The following is a 13549-nucleotide window of genomic DNA, read 5'->3' on the forward strand; positions in this document are numbered from 1 at the left end:
TCTGCCACTTCTCAGCCCATTGGCCCATCTGAGCAAGATCCTGTTGTAATCTGAGATAACCTTCTTCGCTGTCCACTACGCCTCCAATTTTGGTGTCGTCTGCAAACTTACTAACTGTACCTCTTATGCTCCCATATCATTTATATAAATCATTTATATAAATGACGAAAAGTAATGCACCCAGCACCGATCCTTGTGGCACTCCACTGGTCACAGGCCTCCAGTCTGAAAAACAACCCTCCACCACCATCCTCTGTCTTCTACCTTTGAGCCATTTCTGTATTCAAATGATGAGTTCTCCCTGTATTCCACGAGATTTAACCTTACTCACCAGTCTCCCATGGGGAACCTTGCCGAATGCCTTACTGGAGTCCATATAGATCATATCTACCGCTCTGCCCTCATCAATCCTCTTTGTTACTTCTTCAAAAAACTCAATCAAGTTTGTGAGACATGATTTCCCACGCATAAAGCCATGTTGACCATCCCTAATCAGTGCTTGCCTTTCCAAATACATGTACATCCTGTCCCTCAGGATTCTCTCCAACAACCTGCCCACCAGGCTCACTGGTCTATAGTTCCCTGGCTTGTCCTTACCACCCTTCTGAAACAGTCACACCACGTTAGCCAACCTCCAATCTTCCGGCTCCTCACCTGTAACTATCGATGATACAAATATCTCAGCAAGAGGCCCAGCAATCACTTGCCTAGCTTCCCACAGAGTTCTAGGATGCACCTGATCAGCTCCTGGGGATTTATCCACTTTCATGTGTTTCAAGACATTTGGCACTTCCTCCTCTGTAATATGGACTTTTTTCAAGATGTCATCATCTATTTCCCTACAGTCTATATCGTCCATGTCCTTTTCCACAGTAAACACTGATGCAAAATACTTGTTTAGAATCTGCCCCATCTTCTGCGGGTCCACACAATGGCTGCCTTGCTGATCTTTGAGGGGCCCTATTATCTCCCTAGTTACCCTTTTGTCCTTAATGTATTTGTAAAAGCCCTTTGGATTCTCCTAAACTTCATTTGCCAAAGCTATCTCATATCCCCTTTTTGCCCTCCTGATTTCTCTCTTAAGTATACTTCTACTGCCTTTATACTCTTCTAAGGATTTTCTTGATCTATCCTGCCGCGTGGGCGGCACAGTGGCACAGTGGTTATCACTGCTGCCTCACAGCGCCATAGACCTGGGTTCAACTCCCGCCTCAGGCGACTGACTGTGTGAAGTTTGCACGTTCTCCCCGTGTCTGCGTGGGTTTCCTCCCACAGTCCAAAGATGTGCAGGTCAGGTGAGTTGGCCATGCTAAATTGCCCGTAGTATTAGGTAAAGGGTAAATGTATGGGTGGGTTGTGCTTCGGCGGGTCGGTGTGGACTTGTTGGGCCGAAGGGCCTGTTTCCACACTGTAATCTAATCTAATGTAATCTAATCTACCGTACATATGCTTCCTTCTTTTTCTTAACCAAACCCTCAATTTCTTTAGTCATCCAGCATTCCCTTCACCTACCAGCCTTTCCTTTCACCCTAACAGGAATATACTTTCTCTGGACTCTCATTATCTCAGTTCTGAAGGCTTCCCATTTTCCAGCTATCCCTTTACCTGGGAACATCTGCACCCAATCAGCTTTTGAAAGTTCTTGCCTAGCACTGTCAAAATTGGCCTTCCTCCAATTCAGAACTTCAACTTTTAGATCTGGTCTATCCTTTTCTATCACTATTGTAAATCTAATAGAATTATGGTTGCTGGCCCCAAAGTGCTCCCCCACTGACACCTCAGTCACCTGCCCAGCCTTATTTCCCAAGAGAAGGTCAAGTTTTGATCTTCTGTAGTAGGTACATCCACATACTGAATCAGAAAATTTTCTTGTATACACTTAACAAATTCCTTTCCATCTAAACCCCGACCCCTATGGCAGTCCCAGTCTATGTTTGGAAAGTTAAAATCCCCTACCATAACCACCCTATTATTCTCACAGATAACTCAGATCTCCTTACAAATTTGTTTCTCAATTTCCCTCTGACTATAAGGGGGTCTATATTACCATCCCAATAGGGTGACCATCCTTTTCCTATTTCTCAGTTCCACCTAAATAACTTCCCTGGATGTATTTCCATGAATATCTTCCCTCAGTACAGCTGTAATGCTATCCCTTATCAAAAACGCCACTCCCCCTCCTCTCTTGCCTCCCTTTCTGTCCTTCCTATAACATTTGTATCCTGGAACATTAAGCTGCCAGTGTCGATCCCTGAGCCACATTTCTGTAATTGCTATGATATCCCAGTCCCATGCTTCTAACCATGCCCTGAGTTTACCTGCCTTTCCTGTTAGGCCTCTTGCTTTGAAATAAATGCAGTTTAATTTATCAGTCCCACCTTGTTCTTTGCTTTGTCCCTGCCTGCCCTGACTGTTTGACTCACTTATTTTTCAACTGTACCAGTCTCAAATTGATCTCATTCCTCACTGTTTAAATTCTTTTGAGCAGCTCTAGCAAATCTCCCTGCCAGTATATTAGTCCCCTTCCAATTCAGGTGCAATCCGTCCTTCTTATACAGGTCACATCTACCCCAAAACAGCTTCCAATGATCCAAAAATGTGAATCCTTCTCCCAGACACCAGTTCCTCAGCCATGCATTCATCTGCTTTGTCCTCCTATTCCTGCCCTCGCTAGCTCGTAGCACTGGGAGTCATCCAGATATTACTACTCTCGAGGACCTCCTTTTTAAGTTCCTGCCTAACTCTCTGTAATCTCCCTTCAGAATCTTGACCTTTTCCCTTCCTATGTCGTTGGTTCCATGACCTCGTATCATGACCTCGTGCTGATCTCTCTCCCCCTTGAGAATATTCTGCACCCTCTCTAAGACATCCTTGAACCTGGCACCAGGGAAGCAAGGCACCATTCTGATTTTTCGCTGCTGGCCACAGAAACGTCTGACTGTACCTCGGACTAGAGAGTCCCCTAACACAATCAATCGCTTGGAACCTGACGTACCTCTCATTACATTAGAGCCAGTCTCAGTACCAGAAACTTGGCTATTCGCGCTACATTCCCCTGAGAATCCATCACCCTGTACATTTTCCAAAACAGCATGCTTGTTTGAAATGGGGATAGCCACAGAAGACCCCTGCACTACCTGCCTACCCCTCTTACCTTACCTGGAGTTAGCCCCATCTATGTGACTGTATCTGAGACTTTCCCCCCCTTCCTATAACTGCCGTCCATCACATCCCCTTGCTCTTGTAAATTCCTCATTGCCTCTAACTGCCTCTCCAACCGATTCATTCAATCTGATAGGATTCACAACCAACAGCATTTATTGCAGATCTAGTCCTCAATAACATGTAAACTCTCCCTAAGCTCCCACATCTGACAAGTAGAGCATATCACTCAACTAAGGGTCAACTGCAGACCCAGAAAATAGCACTGTCTTATTTCTCTACAAAACACCTCTCCAGGTTAAATTAATACTTATGGCTTATATTTAAAGTTTAATCAAGACACATTGCTCAATAAAACATATAATCAAGAAAGAACCTGCTCTACTCAATACTGCAGACTTATTTGAAGGCCACGCTTAAAATCTACTTATCTACTTCTGTGCCATGACCGCGCCCAAACAGGTTCACCCAAGATCAGTTGTGAAGTTCACTGTTTTTAATTTTCCCAGACGCACTCCGATGTCCAGTGATACATGAATTCAACAGCAAAGGCAGTAACTGCTAACTGTCAGTTAGCAATGTGGGTTTCTTTCTCTCTTTTTCTCTCTCTCTCTCTCTCTCTCTCTCTTGCACTGACGTCGCCATGTGCTTCCTTTGTCTGATCTTCTCCCTTTTAGAAGTGCTGAAGTTTTGACTTTTTATTCTCCAAAGTTCCAAAACAATGCAACAGCATATAAAACATTCATTGCTGCTCCTGGAATTCGAGGAAATCACCTCCAACACCTAAAATACCTCAAAAAAGGAGTAGCTGTTACAGCCAGAAATTTATCCCATCCTCCATCTTGGATAACTCAGAATCCTCTGCTCCACATTAAGCAATCTTCCCCTTCTGTCATAGAATCCCAACAGTGCAGAGAGGCTATTTGGGGTATTGAACCTGCACTGATCCTCCCACCCCTGTCCCCATCCGTGTAACCCCACAATTCCCATGGTTTATCTACCTAGCCCATGCATCCCTGGTCACGATGGGCACTTTATTGGGTCATAGAGTCATGGAACTGTACAGAATGAAAACAGACTCTTCGGTCTAATATGTCCAAGCCGGCCAGATATCCTAAATTAATCTAGTCCCTTTTGCCAGCATTAGCCCATATCCCTCTAAACCCTTCCTATTTATGTACCCATGAAGTTGCCTTTTAAAACTTGTTATTGTACTAGCCTCCACCACTTCCTCTGGCAGCTCATTCCATACACGTATCAATCTCTGGATGAAAAGGTTGTCCACATCCCTTTTAAATCTTTCCACTCTCACCTTAAACCTGTGCTCTCTTGTTTTGGACTTCCCTACCCTGGGGAAAATACCTTGGCTAGTTACCCCATCCATGCCCCTCATGATTTTATAACCTTTATAAGGTCACCCCTCAGTCTCTGATGCTTCAGGAAAAATAGCCCCAGTCTATTCAACCTTGCGTAGCTAATCCACCTAACCTGTGTAACTTTGGACTGTGGGAGGATACACATGGAGAATGTGCAAACTCCACACAGACAGTTGCCCGAAGTTCAAATTGAACCCAGGTCCCTGAACCACTGAGTTACTGTGCTATGCTGTGGTATCACAGTTAACAGATCTCAAGCCAGTAGGTGAGATTGAAATCAAGATACGTGTGGTTGCTTTTTGAGGGGAGAGTTTATTGACTTCCTCAGTCTTATCCCTCTCTTTCCATACTCTGTGTCACATCTGCTCCCTATGTCTATGTGCTTTCGACAACGAATAGACATTGCCTGTTTCTTTTTACCTTGAATAAAGACCTTGAAAGTGTGATAAACCAGATATTAACAGGCTGGCTGGTGATAAACTCATCTGAGCATTCAGGGAATATAATTAGCATAAACTTTGTTATCTTTAATATACACAGTTACTGCCTTGCAATCATACCCTGCCATCTATCTCCAGAAAAGTGTTCAATGTCATGTAGTGTCCATTCAATCAAATTGCAAGAAAGTGCATTTATCTCACTTCCAGCTGATCAAAGTGTACACTTGACCAAGATGAGGGGCAAACCGTGGTGGCCAGAAATGCATTGTGTTCTGCCAAATTCCCATCGTAACTTCGAGAGAAACTCTGTCAGAAAATTGGCTACACTGTTACTCTGTTTGCTCCTGACCATAACATGGTGGCTCAGTGGTTAGCACTATTAGCTCACAGCGCCAGGGAGCCAGGATCGATTCTAGCCTCGGGCGACTGTCTGTGTGAAGTTTTGCGCGTTCTCCCTGTGTCTGTGTGGGTTTCCTTCAGGTGCTCCAGTTTCCTCCCACAGTCCAAAGATGTGCAGTTTAGGTGGATCAGCCATGCTAAATTGCCCATAGTGTGCAGAATAGGTGGATTCGCCATGGGAAGTGCAGGGTTGCAGGGATAGGGTACTATACAGGGATGGGACTGGGTGGGATGTCCTTTGGATGGGCCATGTGGAGTTGATGGGCCAAATAGCCTGCTTTCACACTGTAGGGTTTGTATGATTTCCCACCTCCATTCGGGTTATTGGCCCTCCCATATATGAGACACACACACACACACACACAAAAGGTTGGAGAGGCTGTTTTCCCTGGAGGGTCAGAGGCTGAGGGGTGACCTTATACAGGTTTATCAAATCATGAGGGGAATGGATAGGGTGAATAGCCAAGGTCTTTTCACCAGGATAGGGAAATCCAAAACTAGAGGGCATAGATTTAAGGTGCGAGGAGAAAGATTTAAAAGGGACCTGAGGGGCTACTTTTTCATGCAGAGGGTGGTGCATGTATGGAATAGGCTGCCAGAGGAAGTGTTGGAGGCTGGTGCAACTACAATATTTAAAGGGCATCTGGATGGCTATATGAATAGGAAGGGTTTAGAGGGATATGGATCACATGCTGGCAAATGGGATGAGATTAATTTAGGACATCTGGTCAGCATGGATGAGTTGGACCGAAGGGTCTGTTTTTGTGCTGTACATCTCTATGACTCTGGTATGCCAAGAAAGATGAAACAACTACCCACATGAGGCTCATGGGTGAGCATTGTGCCTCATAAGTGATCTGGATCTCAAAAGCGGGTGAGAATTTCTTCCTGGATCGGAACTTCTCTTGTAGGGCCAATCTGGCTTTGGAAAGGGTAGGTGAGTTCCTGGCCACATAATCGCTGCTCTACCGTGGGCAAGCTAGTGAGTGAATTTTTGTGGGCTTGGGGCAGGTCGTCTCCAAATAATCCTGCCAAAGTGGGCACTTGTGCCAACCTGTCAGCCCCCCTCCCCCATGATACGAAGGTGCCCTGCCACTGACCCTTATCTGCACAGTCTTCAATAGGCCAACCTGTCGGGACAATTGTGTGGGATTGATGGGTCCTTGCTGCTATCTTTAGGGTAAAGTTGCATCACGGGTTTGCCAAAGTTATGGATCTGAAAGTTTGACCAGCTTTTTTGCTGACTTTGTCCCACGTCTGACTCGCGCAGGTAGGAATGTTCCCGCTCAATATCATCAATGTTCATCTTCAGTCCAAATCAGACCCTGGAGTCGGGGCAGGCACGCCACAAAACACCCTGCCAGTGGACATGCTCCGAGCGCATCTTGCAGGTATTTCCATTATTTTCATTTGACTTAATTTGATTTATTATTGTCACAAGAAAAGGTTTGCTTTAAGTGCAGTACAGGCAGATCTGACCGTACCAAGTGCATGAGGGCAATAAGAACAGAGTAAGGAGTACAATGTTACTGCTGCAAAGAAAGCACACAAAGAGTGAGATAGAGTTTAAAATTTGAGAGGTCCATTCATGAGTCTAATTGCAGCGGTGAAGAAGCTGTTCTTGGATCTGTTGGTAGGTATGTTTAAGCTTGTATATCTGCTGTCGGTCAGAAGAGGTTGGCAGAGAGTATAACTGGGGTGCGAGGAGCCTTTGATTGCTTTCTCAAGGCAGTGGGAAGTATAGATGGAGTCAGTGGATGGGAGTTTGGCTTGGGGTTGCAAGAAAAGGCATGTTGAGATGATTTTAAAGAAAGAAACGTAGAAATGGGAGGAGTAGGCTGTTGAACCTGTTTTACATTTGGTATGGGAAAGCACAGCATCCGAGGAGCACGAGAATCGACATTTCAAGCATAAGCTCTTCATCAGGAATGAGGGGGTGGCTCAAGGGGGCTGAGAGATAAATGGGAGGAGGGTGGGGCTGGGTGGAAGGTAGTTGAGAATGCGATAGGTAGATGAAATTGGGAGGGAAGGTGATAGGTCAGAGAGGAGAGTGGAATAGATAGGTGGGAAGGAAGAAGGACAGGTAGGTCAGGTCAAGAGGGCGGTGCCGAGTTGGAAGGTTGGATTTGGAATAAGGTGGGGGGGGTGGGAGGGGAAATGAGGAAACTGGTGAAATTCACATTGACCCCATGTGGTTGGAGGGTTCCAAGTTGGAAGATGAGGCATTCGTCAGGTGGTAAGGTTTGGCGGTGGAGGAGGCTCAGGACCTGCATGTCCTTGGTGGAGTGGAAGGGTGAGTTAGAGTGTTCAGCCATAGGACAGTGGGGTTATTTCGTGTGTGTCCTGGAGATGTCTGTTGGGGAATGGCTATCAATAGTCTGTCAATACTCTTAGGAGGTATAGATCATAGAATCTCTACAGCAGGCCATTCAACCCATCGAGTCCACACCGACCCTCTGAAGAGCGGTGCACCCAGACCCACTAATCCTGCATTTCTCCTGGCTAATCCACCTGGCATTCATATCCTTGTATGGCAATTTAGCATGGCCACTCCACCTGACTGGCACATCTTTGGACTGTGGGAAGAAACTGGAGCACCCAGAGGAAACCCACGCAGATATGGGGAGAATGTGCAAACTCCACACAAACAGTCACCCGAGGGGGGAATTGAACCCAGGTCCCTGGCGATGTGAGGCAATAGTGCTAAACGCTGAGGCACCATGCACCCAGTTGTGGATGCATTGGCTGCTTAGGGGAATTCAATGCATTTGCTGAATCTGGGAAACTAACCTTGATTTCCCTGCTCCAGGGGCGATCAGATGGCATACCTTTTTTATAAAGTTCACAAGTTAAGACAATTGATAACCAGTGAGGAGGAAATATCGGCAGAATTTCATTATTAACCAGTAAGTTCTGGAATAGGGGAAGCAGATCCACCAGCAACTCGTAAAAAGGAACCTAGAGAAATAATTGAAAGGGGAATGTGTTCAGACTGGGGTAGTGAGTGATGGCAACTATTGGACAGCTCTTTCAATGAGCATAGACAAATGGGCTGAATGGCCTCATTTGGCACTTCAGGAAGCTACCAGAGGTTTAAACAGAGGAAAAAAGAAATTAAGTTCTGACTGATTTAAGTTGCTGAGCTGAAGGAAATTCTTTTGCTCTTTCCAGAACAGAAGCAGCTCATCATTTTGGGGCATTTTGGTTTGCAACCCGATGCCATTGAGTTCAATATACTGAGAGAGAACCACTTCCAACACTGCGTTCCCTGTGACGTAAACACCAACATCAGCAGCAAGGACAAGGATAGTGACTTCACCCAGGGCAACATCTGGTGGAACCAAGAAGTTGCAAATGCTTACACAGGTAAGACAAATATTGCTACCCCACCCCTTCCTGTTAAGAAGCAAATCATTATCATTCACCAGATAGTCTCTTCTGAAAGCAATTGAATCACGTTCAACAGCAAATGAAGAACATGCATTGAGTCACTTCATTCTGCGAATAAATAATTTTGAGAGTAACTTGGTTCCAAAACTCCCAGTCATTTCCCTTGTCTCATCCCTGCTTGACATGCAAAAATAATTTGATGGACTGGCTGCTCCCAAGCATAATGTGACAGCTATCCCCTCTCTGAATGAGAAGGAGCAGGTTTTGAACCCTGCTTCGGATAGTCTAGGCAAGGGGAGACCAGAGGCCAGATGTTGAACCCAGGCTTGGGAATTGGAATGGGTGCTAGTAATGGCTCTCAATCATACACAATGGTGCTTTAGGAATGTGCACTGTAATGTTCAGTTCTCCAAACAAAAGACTGGAATTGAGCTTGTATTCTGACTGTAAAGATGCGAGCTGCTGCTGTGAACATGGAAGAGTATTGAGCGATCAGACGTAATTTTTGTTTTTACTTTTTAAAACAGCCACACCGTCATTGACTGTGGCACAAAGAGACAGTGGGAAGGTAATGTCCTAGTGGTATTATCAGTGGACTGTTAATGCAGAGACTCAGATAATGTTCTGAGGACCCAGGTTTGAATCCTGCCAAGTCAGATGGTGGAATTTCAATTCTGTTTTTTAAAATAATCTAGAATTGAGAATCTAATAATGACCATGAATCCATTGTCGATTGTCAGAAAAACCCATCTGGTTCACTAATGTCCTTTAGGGAAGGAAACTGCCGTCTTTACCTGGTCTGGCCTACATGTGACTCCAGGTGCATACCCCAATGCGGTTGACTCTTAACAATTAGGAATGGGTAAATAAATGCTGGCCTAGCCAGTGATGCCCTCATCCTATGATTAAGTTTGTTTTAAATGTGTTGGCAGCAATTATGGGTCCCTACTGGAGGGGAGGAGATCTCTTGTGCCTTCTCCCTCACTTTCTGCCCTGAGCACCTATGTGCAGGCTCACCAACACACTGTGCTTTCGCTGCCAACTGGAAATGCAAGGAAGTTCAGAAACAGGGCCTTTAACAGACCCCTGAAATTACAGTCCTAAACAGGCTGCCTCCTACTTCTTGTCTTGGAGACCAAGTGGCACACCCAATTGCTTTTGGCCCCTTTATAAAGCCAGCCCCAGCTCAGAGAGCATGCATTCAGTCGGAGGTTGACGTCTTACAGATGTGGATTCCCTTTGTCATTCTGTTGTCCATGCCAACACCATTCCATCAGAACTCCCCCTTCAGCCTGAGCACTGAAACCCCTGGCATTTTTAAAAATTTAATTCATGAGATGTGGGCATCACTAGCTGGCCTGGCATCTATTGCCCATTGCCTAATTGTCAACCATGTTGCCATGGGTCTGGAGTCACGTGTAAGCCAGATCGAGTGAAGACAACAGATTGCCTTCCCTGAAGGACATTAGTGAATTGGACGAAACTTTTATGACAATGGTTATATGGTCGCCATTAGGCTAGCTTTTTAATTCCTGTACTGATATAGACCCTTCGGTTCAAGCAGCCCATGCTGACCATATCCCAAACTAAACTAGTTCCACATGCCTGCCGTTGACCCATATCCCTCCAAACATCTCTTCTTCATGTACTGTACTTATCGAAATGATACTTGAACCTTGTAGTTGTCCCCACATTCACCACTTCCTCTGGAAGTTCGTTCCACACATGAACCGTTGTGTAAAAGATTTTGCCTTTTGTCTTCTTGAAGTCTTTCCCCTCTCACCTAATGCCCCTGAATCTTTGTTTTCAAATTGAATTCCAATTTCACCATTTGCCATTGTGGAATTCAGACCCATGTCCTCATAGTACTAGCCTGGAGTTCTGATTACTAACCTAGTGACATTAGTCCTATTGATGGTCATATATGGTAGTCATGCTATCAGCTGTTATAAAGATGGTTACAGGCTTGGAAAGAACATTCACATAACATATTGTCAGACTGTTAATCAATCTGCAAATCCTTCTGCTATTTCACATTATTCCCAAGCAAAGAGTACAACAACAGCTGTTACTCCATTTGGGTCCAGAAAGTTCAGCCGATGATTTTAATATCCTATGTGCTTCAGTGCACGAAGACCGAGACCGTTGTTAAGCCAAGCTCTCTTCACGAGAGCTTGTTAAATGGAAAAAAACAGCTCTTGTTGCGAACTTGTCCGTGAAAGTCTGAGATTGTTCTTGAATGTTGTCTCAGCCTAGCAGAAACCCGTGTCTCATTTCTTTCTGCCTTTCCCAGGGAGATGGGGTGTGATTCGACAGGGCCTCAACAGCCCCTGGATTCCAGACGGTTGGAAATGGGGAGGAGCCGTTTCCCAGCATTGCCCAGTTTGGATGGAGATCTTCACTGGTGAGAAACAAACTGTGAAAATCGATTTACACTGAAACAGCTGTCAAGAGTGATGGAGAGAATGGGTTAGCAGGACGACTTCAAACAGTTAGTTGTTTGGTTTCCAATCCAACAAGATAATTCAGCCATGATGCAGGCTGTTTCACTGACCAGATAGAATTCAGATACCAGCAGACAATCTTGGTTTCCTGTAAATCTCTATCACTACGCAGACTACAGGGTGCCCACAGGAGACTCTTGACATGGAAAATATTGATTTTGACGACTGTATGGTCGTCTGGTTAAAATCTTTTTAGACGGTGTCTGAAACTTCTCAGAAGACCCTCAAGTTGGATCAGAGTTGGATTTTAATTATTGTCTTTGGACTTCTGGGTAGCAGAGTGATCCAACACTGTCTTAGAAAGCCTTCGATACCAATCGATTGAAAACGGAGAGGAATCTCAATACTGGCTCTTCTTATCTTGGAGATCATCATAACGACTGACCTTAATGGACGTCAGTAGATTTTCAGATTCTGGCCTGCATTCCACAGGATGCACCTTCCAGGTTAGTTTAATTCTGTTGTCCATTCCTTTTTTGGGGGAAAATGCCAACAATTGCTCATCAAAACTGGAGCCAGCATTATAGCTCAGAGTATATCCAGTGATATGGCCACTCTCCGTGTTTCCCGCAAGTGATGTTGAACACCATCCTCCAGGAGTCATTTCTATGCCTGAAAAGTTTGTTCTGTTTTTCTGCAGCCTGACTTGCTGTACATTTCCCCATTTTCTGGGGTTTTTTTTATATAGATTTCTAGCATTTACTTTTTGTGTTTGACACAATCTTCAGGTTTCTCTTCCTCTCTCCTCAATATAAAGCCCATCTTTAATTCTTTGTATAAATGGAAGGGTTTTTTCCCCTAGACATTGGCAGCCCTCTCATTCCAGCATCAAATGGTCATTCTCTATCTGTGAGCCTGACTATGAAGAATGAATGGGATTTTGGAGCCATAAAGGTGTCAGTATACCTTCACAGTTTGTTTCTCAGCAGAGACTGCTAGAAAATGAAGAAAATCAGGAAACTTAATCTAGTAACACAACTTTTTCACAAATCTTTTAAAACTATGCAATGAGTATTCCACTTTCCCACAGACAATAGGACTAAACTCTTACTCTGTTAAACCACAAACTGACTTAATGTAACTTGTTTGCACCTGATGCACTTTTGTTCAGTCATTCAAAGCTATGCACTTTATGTTTACAATTATGTTTGTTGTTTGACAGTTTGCTTCACTTTTAGTGACTGTTGTCATTTCTTTTGCCTGTGTTAGAATTAATATTACCACAAGGTTTAATGGCAGGGGGCTTCCTAAATTATTGTGTTCTGATCATTCTTTATTTCCACTTTTATTTAGATGATTGTTTGTTATTCTTGTGTGTAATCAACTGAATCACTGAGCTCTTCCTTACTGATCTTCCTCTTCCCCCATTTCATGGGATCCCTACTGTGTGGAAGCAGGCCACTCATCCAACTGAGTCCACACCAACCCTCCGAAGACCCACCTCATTACCCTGTAGCCCTCCATATCCTGTGGCTAATTCACCTAGTTTGCACATCCCTGGACACCATGGATAATTTAGCATGGCCAATCCACCCAAACTTGCACATCTTCAAGCTGTGGAAGGAAGCCCACACAGCCACGGGGAGAATGTGCAGTCTCCACACAGACAGTCGCCTGAGGCTGGAATTGAACCCAAGTCCCTGGCACTATGAGGCAGCGGTATTAACCGCTGAGCCACCATGCCGCCCAAATTCTTCGACGGTCTTAGGAACAAGTTAAGTTGCACAAGTTGGGTAGAAGAGCACTGCTGAAAAATCACAGCAGTAACCAGGACTTTTACTCCTTGAAAATGGGAATTTAAAATTTTTTTAAATGCGTATTTTATTTTCTGTTCTGTCTTTTGCACTCATCTGGTGTCGATGTGAAACACAACCAGGAGTAACATAGAACATGAGTAAACCAAGCCCCGTCTCCCCCTCACACAGGTCTTAACTGTTACTGCTGAGTAATACCCGCTTAGTTCTGCAGTGTAGTATTTCTCACAGCTATCTTTGCAGCCCTCCTGAGAACGGACTAACAGTTTACAGACAATGCAGTACCATTTACTCATGCTTGGTAACGGAGTGGGTACTAACTGATTTTAATGGAAGGAAACCTTCAGCCTATTTACCTGGGCAGCATTCGGATCCACGTCATGGATGTGAAAGAGCAGTCCGCTATTTCACTGAAGTCGAGTGCCAGAAATTTCATACAATTTGTGCAATGTACAATTTGAAAATGTATAATAAATATCTTGTTATATTATAAAGTTATGTCACTGGGACTCTCGATCATTTCA

The 13549-nt window shown here is 44.5% G+C and overlaps 1 protein-coding gene across 3 annotated transcripts in view; it reads left to right on the forward strand.

Moving 5' to 3' along the window:
* Nucleotides 1-13523, forward strand: part of LOC122558569 (endonuclease/exonuclease/phosphatase family domain-containing protein 1-like) — a 63686-nt gene extending 50163 nt beyond the window's left edge. For all 3 annotated transcript variants that reach the window (XM_043707315.1, XM_043707313.1, XM_043707314.1), the window contains 3 exons: nucleotides 6648-6768; nucleotides 8549-8743; nucleotides 11061-13523. In XM_043707315.1, coding sequence (XP_043563250.1) covers nucleotides 6648-6768; nucleotides 8549-8743; nucleotides 11061-11206 — 462 coding nt within the window. In that variant the 3' untranslated portion in view covers nucleotides 11207-13523. The remainder of the gene's footprint in view (nucleotides 1-6647; nucleotides 6769-8548; nucleotides 8744-11060) is intronic.
* Nucleotides 13524-13549: the final 26 nt, after the last annotated feature.

The sequence above is a fragment of the Chiloscyllium plagiosum genome, chromosome 17 (genome assembly GCF_004010195.1).
Source record: "Chiloscyllium plagiosum isolate BGI_BamShark_2017 chromosome 17, ASM401019v2, whole genome shotgun sequence".
In the NCBI taxonomy this organism is placed as follows: domain Eukaryota; kingdom Metazoa; phylum Chordata; class Chondrichthyes; order Orectolobiformes; family Hemiscylliidae; genus Chiloscyllium; species Chiloscyllium plagiosum.